Below are 14,892 nucleotides of genomic sequence, written 5' to 3' on the forward strand. Positions count from 1 at the left end.
GCTCTGAAGATGACTCCATTGTGAGTCCGATTGAGACTAGATCAATAGCAAAGAGAAAAGAAAGGAACAAGGCGGGGCAATACCAGTATATCCTTTCAGAGAGGTCCCCATTGGAAACCACGACATTGGGTATGTTAATGCGCCACTGACCAGTGGGGAGGTCAGAACCTTTAAAAAGGAAATGAAAAATCTAATTGAGGATCCAGCGGGATTGGCGGAGCAGTTAGATCAGTCTTTGGGGCCAAATTTGTATACCTGGGAGGAAATGATGGCAATATTGGGGACGTTATTCTCAGAAGAGAGAAGTATGATTAGGCGGGCTGCCCTACAAGAGTGGGAAAAGAGGCACCCAGTTGATGATGAAGAAGCTCCTGCAGAGGACAAGTTTCCCAACATGAACCCATGTTGGGATAACAACTATAGGCGACATAGAGAATTAATGAAGGATTTAAGGGAAATGGTAATATTGAGAATTAAGGAGACAGCACCAAAATCACAGAACTTTGTGAAAGCCTTTGAGGTAAGGCAAGAGAAGGATGAAACTCCTTCAGCATTTCTTCAAAGGCTCAAAGAGGCCACAAGGAAATATTCGGGAATGAATCCTGATGACCCGGTGGCGCAAGGACTCTTGAAGGTCCAGTTTGTGACTAAATCATGGCCGGACATACAAAGGAAATTGCAGAAAATAGATGGATGGAGTGAAAAACAGATGGAAGAGTTATTATGTGAGGCACAGAAAGTGTATGTGAAGAGAGAGGGCGAGAAGCAGAAGCAGAAAGCTAAAATGATGGTGGCGGCAGTAGATGAAATAACAAAGAAGAGATTAGGATCGGGAGATAATAGAAAAGATAAGGATAGAGAAGGATACGAAAGACAAAGATCGGATGTCCAGCGAAGGAGGCAACAGGCAGGATGTTACCATTGTGGAAAAGTGGGGCATTTTAGACGAAATTGCCCTGGATTAACATAGGAAAGGGAAACTGTTTCCCTGATGACATTTGATGAGGAATAGGAGAGTCAGGGGTTCCTTCTTCCTGAAACCCACTGGGAACCCTTGATAAATCTAAAGGTGGGACCTGAAGGGGAGGAGGCAGTATTTTTAGTAGACATAGGAGCGGCACGTTCATCTCTAAGTTTTAGACCTACCAGTGTTAAATTGATTAATAAAACTCTCAAGGTTTCTGGGGTAAAAGGCGAAGAATTCCTAGTGCCCATCTTTGAGCCAACGCTAATTAGAGTAAATAACAAAGAAGTAACAGGACAGTTATTGTATATTCCCGATATAGGAAGTAATCTATTAGAAAGGGATTTGATCATCTTGTTAGGCTTAAGAATTGGGGTGGAAAATAGTGCAGTGACCGTAAAGATGGCCATGTTAACACCTGGTGACGAAGAGCAAATCAGCCCTGATGTATGGGCAAGACTGGGTAATACAGGGCATCTAATTATTACTCCGATGGTAATTACGTTGATTCAGGAGAATAAGACAGTTCGGATTAGACAATAGCCCATATCACTGGAGGGTCGTAAAGGTCAACAACCAGTTATAGATTCTTTGTTAAAAACCGGATTGTTGGAACCCTGTATGTCACCCTTTAAAACCCAATACAGTCCGCAAACCAAGCAGAACCTATTGATTAGTGCAGGACCTCAGAGCATTGAACCAATTGGTCCGAACACGACACCCAGTAGTCCCAAATCCTTACACCTTGTTAGGCAAGACACCGGTTTAGTTTAATAGATCTAAAGGATGCATTCTGGGCCTGCCCTCTGGCTCCAGAGAGCCGTGAGATGTTTGCCTTTGAATGGGAAGACCCATACACTGGTAGGAAGCAACAATTCCGATGGACGGTACTTCCCCAGGGGTTCACAGAATCACCTAACCTATTCGGGCAAGTACTGGAACAGGTCCTGGAAAAAATTAAGATGCCTAAAGGGACGTCACTGTTACAATATGTGGACGACCTGCTTGTGTCAGGACGGAAGAGAGATGACGTGAGCATGGCCACCAATAGACTGTTAAACTTCCTAGGACAACAGGGTTTAAGAGTATCTAGGAATAAATTGCGATATGTGGAGAGAGAAGTGAAATATTTAGGGCACCTTATTAGTGAGGATATTAGTCGAATTAACCCCAAGAGAATTAAAGGAATAGTAGAACTACCCCTCCCGACCACCATGCGAGAATTACAAAAATTCTTGGGGCTAGCGGGCCATTGTAGATTATGGATAGAAGCATACGCCCAGAAAACAAAAGGATTATATCATAAATTGAATCTGAACATGAAAGACTGCACTGGACAGAAGAGGAAAAAGAAGGGTTACATGAGTTAAAGTGTAGCTTAATACAAGCTCCAGTGTTGGCTCTTCCTTCCCTTGAAAAACCATTTCACCTTTTTGTGACAGTAACTGATGGAACAGCCTTGGGAGTATTAACACAGAAAGGAGGGGGAAGGAGGCAACCCATAGTTTTCCTGTCCAAGATCTTGGATCCTGTCTCGAGAGGATGGCCTGAGTGTATACAGACAGTGGCAGCCACTGCCATACTAGTAGAGGAGAGCTTACTTTTGGAGGGGCGCTAATCGTTAGTACCTCCATCAAGTCAGAACAGTATTAAACCAAAGGGCAGGGAGATGGTTGACAGACTCACGAATCTTGAAATATGAGGCCATCCTGATGGAGAGAGATGACCTCGCATTAGCAACAGACACCTGTCTAAACCCAGCTACCTTTCTATGGAAGGGAGAGCCCCTGGATAAACGAGAATTAGAACACGACTGCTTAGATATCATTGAGTATCAGACTAAGGTTAGACCAGATCTAAAAGATACTGCCTTGCATGATGGGGACAGACGGTTTATAGATGGGTCATCAAGAGTGGTACAAGGAAGAAGACACAATGGGTACGCAGTAGTAGACGGTAACAAAAATCAAACAGTTGAGGCGGACCGATTGCCTAATACATGGTCAGCCCAAACTTGTGAGTCGTATGCATTGAACCAAGCCCTAAAACTACTAGAAAATCAGGATGGGACAATTTACACTGACTCTAAGTATGCCTATGGAGTGGTTCATACTTTTGGAAAGATATGGCAAGAACGTGGACTAATTAATAGCCGGGGAAAGGAATTAGTACACGAAGAGTTAATAGGACAAGTGTTGAAAAGTTTGGAATTACCGCAAGAAATAGCAATAGTTCATGTACTGGGGCACCAAAAGGGGAACACTCTAGAAGCAAAAGGAAATAGGCTAGCAGACGAAGCAGCCAAAGAGGCAGCTATGAACCTTACAGTAACAAAAATACAGGTTCTCACACCTCTAGTGGAGTCTCCTTCCGTGAACCCCATGTACACAGAGGAAGAGGAAAAAGAATTCCAGGAGATAGGGGTCACTAAAACAAGTGGGGCGAGATGGATTCTCCCGGATGGGAGGGAAATGTTGAGTAAACCAGTCAGGAGAAACATTCTAAACACCCTGCACCAGGGCAGTCATTGGGGCTCTCAAGCTATGTGTGACATTGTGTTAAGAAAGTACGGATGTAAAGGGATATGCACTTTAGCCAAGCAGATATGCTCAGGATGCCCGATTTGCCAAAAGATTAATAAAAATGTAACAAGAGGAGGGCAAAAAGGTGGAAGGAATCCTGGGGTGAGACCTTTTCAGAGCATACTGATTGACTATACAGAATTACCCCCGGTAGGGAAACAAAAGTACTTATTAGTCATAGTAGACCACTTAACCCGGGTGGGTAGAAGCTTTTTCAGTGTCTTCAGCTACCTCAAAAGGAATAGTGAAAGTGCTTCTTGAACATATCATCCCACGATATGGAATAGTGAAAACTATAGATTCAGACCAAGGTACCCACCTAATTATTAAGATCTTACCAGGAGTAATAACAGGGTTAGAAATTTCGTGGGAATTCCACACTCCTTGGCACCATCCCTCCTCTGGATGGGTGGAAAGAATGAATCAAACCTTAAAATAGCAATTATCAAAGTTAGTCCTAGAGACTCGATTACCATGGACTAAATGCTTACCTATTGCACTATTACGCATTCGAACGGCCCCAAGGCGAGATATCGGACTTTCTCCTTATGAAATGATGCTTGGGCTGCCATTCCTGGGAGGGAAGGGAGAGGTACCCACGGCCGAGTTTAACAACAAGTTTTTGAAAAACTATATTGTGGCACTTGGCTCTTCATTATCTGTTCTTAGGAATAAAGGCCTTCTGGTACAAACACTGCCACCTGAGTTTGCGGTACATCAGATACAACCAGGTGATTGGGTCCTGAAAAAGACCTGGAAGGATACCAAACTAAACCTGAACTGGGAGGGACCACTCTTAACTCTCCTGATAACTGAAACAGCCATCTGAACTGCAGAAAAAGGGTGGAGCCATCACACTCGTGTCAAAGACCCCGTGGACGCTCCTCCCACTTCGGCAGAGTGGCAAGCTCATCCTACAGCCAACCCTCTGAAAATCAAGCTGAGTAGAAAAACTGAACTGAAATAAAAGACTTTAAATATTTGCTGCTATTGATTAAAAAATTTCGCTGCTACTAATTGTAAGGGTTGCGTGGACTCCCCTCTCCCGGACGACTACAAAAAGGGAAAAGATAGGCAGGAAGACAGACAGAGTTAAGAGATGGGTGGGTACTGGTATAGTGTAATGATAATTATGCTGACGGCTCAAGGAGACGGGAAAAATCATTTTACTTCCCTATGCCAATATTATGCTGAACAAAAGGGGCTTGCCAACTGTTGGGTCTGTGCAGAAATCCCTCACCATAGCGAATTAGGAATCCCCATTTCGGTAACACCACTTACCCAAAGCGAAGTTTATGATGCCCAGCAATTTGACCAAAGCTCAAATAATACAAAGTGGAGATCCAAAAGGGACAAATATAACTTTGAGGGATGGTTCCCTCGACCTGCCCCAAAAACTCTGGATGCTAATGATGGACTTAACGTTCATCTGCCAACAGGGACAGTAAACGCCACTTGCTTTTGTAATCGGAATGATACTGTCCCCTTTCAATTAGGAAATTCATCTTGCGTCTACACTAACCGGGCTACAGCCACGAACATTCCCCTATTATTAAACGGAACATATTGGATATGTGGCTCGAAAGCTTATCCATATATGCCTAGAGAAAAATACGTTCACGTGGTCAAATGTGTAGGAGCGTCTGACTCTTATACATGTTATGAGAGTGTTCAAACACTGTCTCCAAGCCGGAAAGGCCGGAGTGGCTGCTGTTACCTCGCCTATATAATTCCCTGAAAACAGAAAAGGGAATAAGCTGTAAAGTCCGAGAGGTCTCTGAATGGGACCGTTTCTGGTGGACATTATTCCCAAATTACGGCACTGCAAGAGCGGGGAGGGAAATAAAGAAACTGGCGACAGCCCTTGAGAAATTGGTTAATGATACCACCGACTCGTTTAGAGAAACTGGGTCCCAAGTATCGGCCCTAACCACTGGAATGATTGCCACAAGACTAACAGCTTTACAAAATCGAATGGCTTTAGACTATATCTTAGTCGAGAAAGGGGGAACCTGTGCGTTAATCGGAAAAGAATGTTGCACTTTCATCCCAGATGCCTCTTCCACAGTAGAAGAAAAGGCAGAGATAATAAGGAAAAAGATAAAAGATATGAGAGAAATCGGGGATGAACTTCGGAAAGATAAAGGGACAGAATGGGGATGGGGTGATTGGGGACTAGTGGGTTGGGAAAAGTGGTTGATCAAGCTAGTGATCTATGGATTATTAATATTGGTGGGTCTGGTGGTAGGGTTCAATGTCCTCAAGTGGATAATGAGCCGACTGATGAAGTCTCTTGGGGAGGGGACTCGGATACATCATCAGATGCTTTTACAATCGACAGGTGACCAACAACAGAGGGAAAGTCAAAGAATGCTCCTAGAATTCGAGAGACAAATGGGGTAAAGCGATACTGTGTGTAAGATTGTGAACCCCTGCACTTTAGAGTGCAAAGAGGGCAGAATAAGTGCAAAAACAACAAGTTGTAAAAGAAAAGAAATGGGGGAGTTGTGAGAAATAGGGAAGAGTGTTGTTTTTGTAGATATAGCAAAAAGATAATGATGATAAGCTTTAAGCAAAAAGTGCTGACAGAAGGCAGCTACCAGACATGGTAAAACTAGCAGACTTCTTAAAAAAGGCAAGCTTGCTCAAAAACAAGACAATGGAAAACTCCTAGCACAGCAGGTGCTAGTATGGATTGCAAATAACAGCCCAAGAAAAGGAGAAGTCACGTAGAGGCCGCCAGATCACAAGTTAGGCCGCCAGGTCACAAGTTAGGTATAGAACTAGGGTGATTGGGTAACGTGGGAGTCAGGAGAGGTGACCTCACACAGCTCAAAGGTATAACTGTGTATGTGTACCAATGTTCATTGCTCATTTGCTACAGCAAGCATCTGATGCCCTTTCTTGCAAGATCGTAAAATAAATTGTCTTGTTTCCAGACTTTGGTGGTCTCAGTTAATTTTGTTCAGTTTGTTTCTAACAAAAGGTTATCAAACTTCCAGGGGTCTCCCAACAGGAAATAAAGATTAATCTCCATTAATGCAGAGGGGAAAAAATATCAAGGAACATTATAATAAAGTTTTTTTTTTCATTTTCTCTGTACTCTTCCTTTGTTGATCATAGAAGTGTCATCAGTAACTCTGATTTGGAGATGCCGGTGTTGGCCTGGGGTGTACAAAGTTAAAAATCACAAAACACCAGGTTATAGTCCAACTGGTTTATTTGGAAGCACTAGCTTTTGGAGCGCTGCTCCTTCACCATGTGATTGTCACCTGATGAAGGAGCAACGCCCCGAAAGCTAGTGCTTCCAAATAAACCTGTTGGACTATAACCTGGTGTTGTGTGATTTTTAACTTCATTAGTAACTCTGGTGGTCAAGACTCATCCAATTGCTAAAATGAAGAGTATGCCTTTACTTTCCGATTGGTCCTGGAAGGTTGAGCACTTTTGAGTATGAACTTGTCAGAAGATCAATGATAGGATTGTGGGGCAGGGAGTTTGGAGGTAAGTAGTCAAGTGAAGCAATTCCAAGAAAATGGGAAAAGGCGAGGGAAATATTTATCCTAACTTTGCGATGAAGGATCTGATGGAACCTGCCAGAAAATTACCCATCGCACTGCGTTTCTGCTGTCTTCTAGCCTGTGTTTAAAAACTGCCTCAAGATAACCAGTGTAATGAGAGGAGAGATATTTGAAATTTAGCCAAGAGACTTCCTTAGATCATGCAGGATTGGTTATAATCCCTGAAGCGGGTATACCAAGTGAGACGAACAGTACCAGTCTCTCATTACACATTGGTGGGTCTAGCCTGAACTCATGAATAATGCAACCCAATTCCCCAGATTATGCTGGGAGTGCATCCATGAATTCTCAGGGCTCTAGTTTGTTGGAAACAATCTCAAGAGAGGCATAGCAACATAATATATATATTTAATCTCAGAAAGTGCACGTAAAGTTGAGGTACAACATCTTTTGTGCTCGTATTGCTTCTGTCGCCTCTTTCAAAATAGACTTGACATAATTGTTCTTCTCCATATTTCAAGTCACCCCTACATTACAGGCATATTTTCTGCCTCTAAAATGCTCTGCCAATTGAAATAGAATTTTTCTTAAGTCCAAATGCAAAATTATCCCATGAGGAATCAGTACAAATATCTATAAAATTGAAACAAAACTGAAAACGTTTGGATATTCCTGTCAATATTACCTTACTGTGGTAGGACTCTGAAAACCATAACGATTTAACTTGCCAATGAATTATCACATGCCGAAGACACTTTAACTCCAGCTACAGCATTACATTCTGCAAAGACATTTTATCTTTCAGAACAGGACTTCATACTGTAGCATCATTAACATCTAATTATATAATTTCAATTAGTCATAAATGGGAGAAATATCATTCCAAAGCTTGACTAATAGGGAAGCATTGCGAAGGGAGGAGCAAAACATATCCAAAAGATTACAAAAAAGTAATCCAAAATCCATGCTCTGCTCTTCGCATTTTGAGCTCCAAAATTACCCAACGTTTCTGATGAAGGACTTATGCTCGAAACGTTGACTCTCCTGGTCCTCAGATGTTGCCTGCCCTGCCGCACTTGTCCAGTGCCACACATTTTGACTCTGACTCTCCAGCATCCGCGGACCTCAATTCCTCCTAAATGACTCCAGACCAACATAAATGTAGTTGACTCTTAACTCCCCAATAAATGCTGGCCTACCCATTGACACCTCAACCCGTGAATGAATTTTAAAAATTCTTAGTTTAAGCAAAAGCAGTGTACTGTTGTTCAAAGAGGTTGAAACAAATATTAAATGGGACAGAGTAAAATAAGCTCTCTTGAGTACTCCTGCCTTAAAAAAAAGGAAAGTGTAAAAAGGGAAGGTAAGGTAACTTAGTTGATATCAACGTCAATATTGATTTCTAATCAATTGTGATTGGTATTAAAAATCAAAGTAAGACAAGTAAAGTGGGCACTCAATGGAGAGCATACCTCTGTCAGTCCACGTTAACATGATTGGAATTATGCAGCTCTTCCTTGAGATTTTATTTTCTGCTTGCTTCATGCTCTAAAACTACAAAGATTCAAAGAAACCTTTCTAATAAGAGCTTTCTTATCACTGAAAACGCTTTAGGCAAATCACATCCAACAATCTATTCTGAAAACACTGCTCATTTGACAGCTGTGAGAAATCCACAATAGCATCTTGTAAAATTCACAACATTCTAAAACATCCAACGATATTATAAAAGCAAACATTGCACAACATCCTTTTTTTCCATATAAAAAGTCAATTTGCCCTGACTGTTAATGTAAGCATAACCTTTGAAATAAAAAGATTCCAGGAATTGGATCTGCTTGTTTGCTAATAATAAATCAGTTTTTCTTTCTTTTCTTACAATCCGATATTCTCTGTACCAAATTTCACTGAAATTCTATTGAAATATATAGTTGACAAATAGATTGATAAAATGTGCTGAAAACATTAATTCTGCCTGTTTTCAATGGTGGAGATAATCACTGTAAAACAGTGTAATCCCAATAACCTCCATGGGAAAGGGTAGGGCTCCACATGAGCAGAAGTCTTGAACAGACAAAAAGCAAAGGTTTAGATATACGACAGCTCTCCAATTGCAAGTGTTTTCTCAAAAGTGTTTTGCCATGATGATCAACACTTATTCACAGATTTTCTTCATCAGTTCATTTCAGTCAATCGCAGAACTAGCGGATTCAGAGGTATGGAACAGCAGGCAATAATTATAACCCAGGCTGGCATTTCCAGACAGTTTCTAACATTGGGCATCAGAGTTATTCCACATCTTTGTTTACATTTGGGGGTATTGACATTATAAGGGTACCATGGGTGTGAACCTGTTTCATTGAGGTTAAAGTCTAAGTGTGGTTTGCACTTGTCAAAGCTTGTCCTGCTATTAAGCTTTGTTTAAATTTTAAACAGCCAGGCTAATGGATTGCCCTGTGAAATGAACCAGCCAATGATTGTCACTTATTTTACTGAGTTGAATCAGGCAGGTTTTGTTTCTGGCTGCAAAATACAGGGCAGTTGTATTCACTTCACCAGTTTCCCAATCACCCCTCCACTCCCCCACCTCATCCCAGAACCAACCTTCCAAGTCGGCACTGCCCTCTTAACCTGACTTACCTGTCCATCTTCCTTCCCACCTATCCACCCTCCCCATTGACCTATCACAATCGCCTACCTCTGTATTAATATAGCAGTTTCCAGTATCTGCACATGTCCCACACTGGGCGTGCTGTTTGACAATCCTAAATTGGTTATCAACATTTTGCAAATGTTGTCCAGTCATGAAATCACATTTGTTCTCAATATGCAAGGTCTTCACCACACCCAACCAGACTGCATTTGCAAAACTCTGCTAAAAGCAGGGTCCTGTTTATTAATCTGTGTAATTTCCAGATCACGCACACATGCTACATTGTCACTAATTGACAGTCCCAATTTGATTACTAACACTTTTTTTTCGCACACTCAGGATTATTTAGCAAATGTTGCCCAGTCATGAAATCACATTTGTTCTCAATATGCAAGGTCTTCACCACACCCAATCTGTCTGCATTTGCAAAACTCACACAATGTTCAACATCAGATGCAATTTTATGATTAGCCAACATTTGCTAAATAATCCTGAATGTGCAAAAATAATGTGATGGCACATTAGTAGCAACGTAGCATGTGTGCGTGCTCTGGAAATTACACAGATTAATAAACAGGACCCTGCTTTTCACAAATAGAAAGAACCAAAGTACCTAGTGCACCTCCTCCAGTTCAACATAATAGCTGACTGCCAGGGTAATGCCCTGACCAATTAGATTCAACTTAAACTGAGCTTGACTGTTAACAGTAAATCATCATTAACTTGCTGCTACTAATCCAGGTCCAACCAATTCAGACTTGCTCTTCATACAATTTAAATGCTGTATTCTTTTTAATTTGGTACTGCTTGCATATTGTGCTGATGAACCAAAGATAAAACTTTTTGACAAAATTTAGAATTTCCTAACAATACTCATGTTTATTACCAAATGTCAGAATGTAAATGTAGTAAATAGGTGATCATGAATAAGAGTGTTCCTTTCAATGTGATTAAAACCTTATGATATCTAATCTCAGCTTGGGTCCCGAGATCTGCCCATGGTAGGTGCTAAGTGAAGTTGGATTGTGGGCCTAACGGCAAAAGTAAGTGGAGAGTACAGGTTGGAAAGCATTGGTATTATTTTGGCAATGATGTTATAGGTTAGCAAAGAATGTCAGAGCAGTCATGGGAGAGGGTACAGGGATACATTTTGGAAAAAAGGCATGAGAGACCGGGGATATATGTTGACATGATTTGGCATGGATGGGGCCAGGGGAATGTGGAGCTGAGGGCTGAAGGAATGTTTTATGTTTCATCATCTAGACCCATGGCAGTTCCCTGATAAAAACATCTCTGCATTCAGCAGTCTCCTCAGTTTTTCTGCCTTTGCCTTCCTAACCTCTACTTACCTTACCCCAACACCCCCTGACCAAAGGTCTGACATGTTTATAAAGACCAGATTAGCTGGGAATGTTCTCACCTCTGCATACCTGAGCCTGGAATGAAAATCTGAGCCCAAGATGAGCTACTAATCCCATTTTTGCACCATCACAAAGGCTTCCTTTTTTACATCTCTGTAACATTGCTTGACTTTGGCCCTATCTCGGCTCATTAGTTGTTAGAACTCCTTTCCATTGTTTTCATTGTGTCTGGTCCCAGCAATTTCAACGAACTCCTGGCTCCCAAAATCTATGTCTTGTAAACTCCAGGTGATCCAAAACTATTTTCATGACCTAACTTGCAGAAAGTCTTGTTTCCTTAACAAGAGTGTACTCGCTGACCTGTACTGACTCCCAATGTCTTTCACTTAAAATTCTCATCCTTGATTTCAAATCATAGTCTTGCCCCTCCCTATATCTGTCATCTTCTCCAACCCCACAACCTTTCAAGATTCCTGCACTCCTCCGATTCTGAGTTCTTGCGTATTTTCAATTACAATTGATCCACCCTGCCTTCAGTTGCCTAGACCACAAGTTCGGAATCCCTTCCTTCCTCCTCCTCCAATTCACATCCCTCTTTTAAAACACTCGTTAAAACACACCGCTTTGACCAAGCCTCTGGACAAATCATCTAACATTGCTTTATGTGGTTTGGTGTCATCTTTTGTCTTGCAATGTTCCTGTGAAGTGCCTTACAACATTTTATTGCATTAACAGCAAAACAGAAATATAAGTTGTTGGGGTCATGGTAGGCTCCAAAATCAAATAAAAGTTGATAAAGTTCATACTGACATAAAACCTGCAGCTCACGTGGATACTATCAGATACACATCAGATACTATTTAATTTGAATTTAACTGGCTAGCAAAGAACTTTAGTGGGAGTGGAATCACTCCTGTAAGACCAATTAATTTCTTAACAATAAAAAAACTGTGGATGTTAGAAATCAAAAACAGAAACTAGTATATATAAATTGCTGGCAAAACTCAGAAGAAGGGTCACTGGATTGGAAACATTAACTCTGCTTTCTCTCCACAAATGCAGCTGAGTTTTTCCAGCAATTTCTATTTTTATTTCTCGTTTCTAACTGTTTAACAAGTAGCATATTAGAATCCTTGCACTTATTTCCAAAAAGTGCTCTTTTGCCTTACTCTGAACTGTAGATTGATGCTGCTAAAACAAAAATAACTTCATTTTATGATGATGGATTGTGATTTATATTACAGGGCTATGCTAACATTTTATGTAATCCTGCTAGACCGAATACTTTCTTAACACCGAGCACCTTGTACAATTGGTGAAATCTGAAGCATTTTGCTCCTCCCCCTCACTTGTACTGAATATAACCCATTTATACTTAGTATTTCTTCTGCAACATTTACCAATTTTTAAAATAAACTTTTACTTATAGAACCATAGAGATATATAGCATGGAAAGAGACTGTTTGGTCCAACTCATTCATGCCAACCAGATATCCTAAATTAATCTAATCCAGCAGTTGGCCCGTATCCCTCTAAACCCTTCCCATTCACATTCCCATCCAGATGCCTTTTAAATGTTGTAATTGTACTGGCCTGCACCACTTCCTCTGGCAGCTCATTCGATACACGTACCACCCTCTGTGTGAAAACGTTGCCCCTTACGTCTCTTTTAAATCTTGCCCCTCTCAATGTAAACCTACTCCCTCTAGATTTTGACACCCCTACCCTGAGGAAGAGACTTTGACGATCGTCCTTATGCTGCAATTTCTCTTTTACTTAACTCTATTTGTTCTTCTGAAATTTATTTTCCTTTTCACCCAGATTATCTGTAAATGCTCAATTATACTGTGCTCACGTATCGAAGGACTCAGTGCCCACACCAGTGGTACAAAATTCCCAATAACATAACTCTACAAGTTGGAACAAAATGAAGATGGAATTAGACAATCTGCTGATTCCTCATTTGTTATGATTTTAAAAAATGTTAATAATTTTCTGTTCATAAAACAAGAGCTAATTGTGTCAATGCTAGTGGTCACTTGACATAAATGCACATTTTATTGATGAATAGCCAAATGGAGATTGTTTATTTCAATGATTCCACTGTAATGTGATTAATTGAGATAAATATGCTCCAAGGGAGTTCAAATTCAAACTCTCGCCTCAAGAATTTTTCTTTAATGTTTCCTGCTTTAATATTCTAACTTGAACTTTCGCAAGTGTTTTGCCCTTTTGGAAAACCCAACCCAACTGTTGAGAATATTGTGAAACTAGAGAGTAAAAACTTTAACGTTGGTGGAACCGGAGTCTCGTAGAACTTCTGTCCATCAATAACACCTACCTCTATCACACCTTTAGAATCCAACCTGAAGTTGAAGTCACCAAACAGGAAATGTGGTACCTTGTCGTATCGTTGATCTGTAATCCTAGAGTGAGGATGAGAAATTTATTTGCATTTTCTATATAATTAATTAATTTTAAACAACAGAACATTGCTAAGTCAAGGATACAAAAACAAATTTCGAGTGACTCCTGCCAGAAGCACAGAATTGGTGAATTTATCCTTAAAACTGGATCACTTTAGGTAAAATTACATTAAATATCAACAGTTACATCATGAACTTACAGATCACAATCAAATTTCTCAGAGCAATTCAGACAATGTTTTCTAATGTGTGTCTTGATGAATAAGGAAAAATATATTTTAAGAACCTTTACAATGTGCAAGTCAAGATGCATTATTTTACAACATTACATTTGGCAGTTTCACTTAAGTCCTTTGGAAAAATAATATACATGACCGAAGGTACAGGTGAGGAGCATGTTGGAATATTCTTCATTTGCCTGAATGAGTCCAACTCAAAACATCTGACCCCCATCCAGGACAATGTTATCTACTTGAAAGTCATCCCTCCATCATTTTAAACATTCACTTTCTTCATTACCAGTGCCCCAACTGCAGTAGGAACCAATTATAATATCCACTGCAGTGACACACAAACGTTTTTATAACAGCACCCTTTAAACCTATGATATTGGCTTCCTAGAGGACAAGGACAGCAGATACAAAAAAAAATGACCTGCTGCCAATCTCCTCTAAATCAAACACCATCCTAACTTGAAACATACTGTCATTCCTTCACAATCCTGGAACTTCCTTTGTAACAGCACTGTAAAAGTATCTGCACCATTGGTCTGCAGTGGTTTGAGAAGATAGCTTACAGCCACTTTCTCAAGAGTAATTAGGGATGAACAACAAATGTTGGCATTGCCAACACTGCCCACATCCCTGAATAAAAATGTACGAACTGGAGGAAAATGATTCATATTTGCCAGCACTGTCAAAGGATAGGGAATTCAACAACACAGATTGGATCTGGCATTTGCAGGCTCTGATAGCACTTGAGGATGGTCTTGAAGTTTAGGGACACATTTCACAAGGCAAGATCCCTATTTCTTCAGCACTAAAAATATTCACTTTTCAGGTTAGGCCCTCCTCAACATCATCACAATACTCTTACACCATTTGAAAAGTGTGTCCTGGAGTAGTAAATAGAGCTTTCCACAAGCTTATGTACACCAAATTTCCACGTTATAGGAGTCATAGAGATGTACAGCACGGAAACAGACCCTTTGGTCCAAATCGTCCATGCTGACCAGAATCTAGTCCCATTTGTCAGCACTTGGCCTATATTCCAATAAACCCTTCCTATTCTATACCAGTCCAGATGCCTTTAAATGTTGTAATTGTACCAGCCTCCACCACTTCCTCTAGCAGTTCATTCCATACTAGCCCCACCTTTTGCCTGAA

The 14,892-nt window shown here is 40.7% G+C and overlaps 1 protein-coding gene across 2 annotated transcripts in view; it reads right to left on the reverse strand.

The window, feature by feature from the left end:
• LOC122561115 (inositol polyphosphate-5-phosphatase A) overlaps positions 1-14,892 on the reverse strand; it is a 496,456-nt gene that overhangs the window by 96,994 nt on the left and 384,570 nt on the right. For both annotated transcript variants that reach the window (XM_043712554.1, XM_043712555.1), the window contains exon 9: positions 13,423-13,507. In XM_043712554.1, the coding sequence (XP_043568489.1) occupies positions 13,423-13,507 (85 nt within the window). The remainder of the gene's footprint in view (positions 1-13,422; positions 13,508-14,892) is intronic.

This window comes from Chiloscyllium plagiosum, chromosome 22 (assembly GCF_004010195.1).
Source record: "Chiloscyllium plagiosum isolate BGI_BamShark_2017 chromosome 22, ASM401019v2, whole genome shotgun sequence".
Classification (NCBI taxonomy): Eukaryota; Metazoa; Chordata; class Chondrichthyes; order Orectolobiformes; family Hemiscylliidae; genus Chiloscyllium; species Chiloscyllium plagiosum.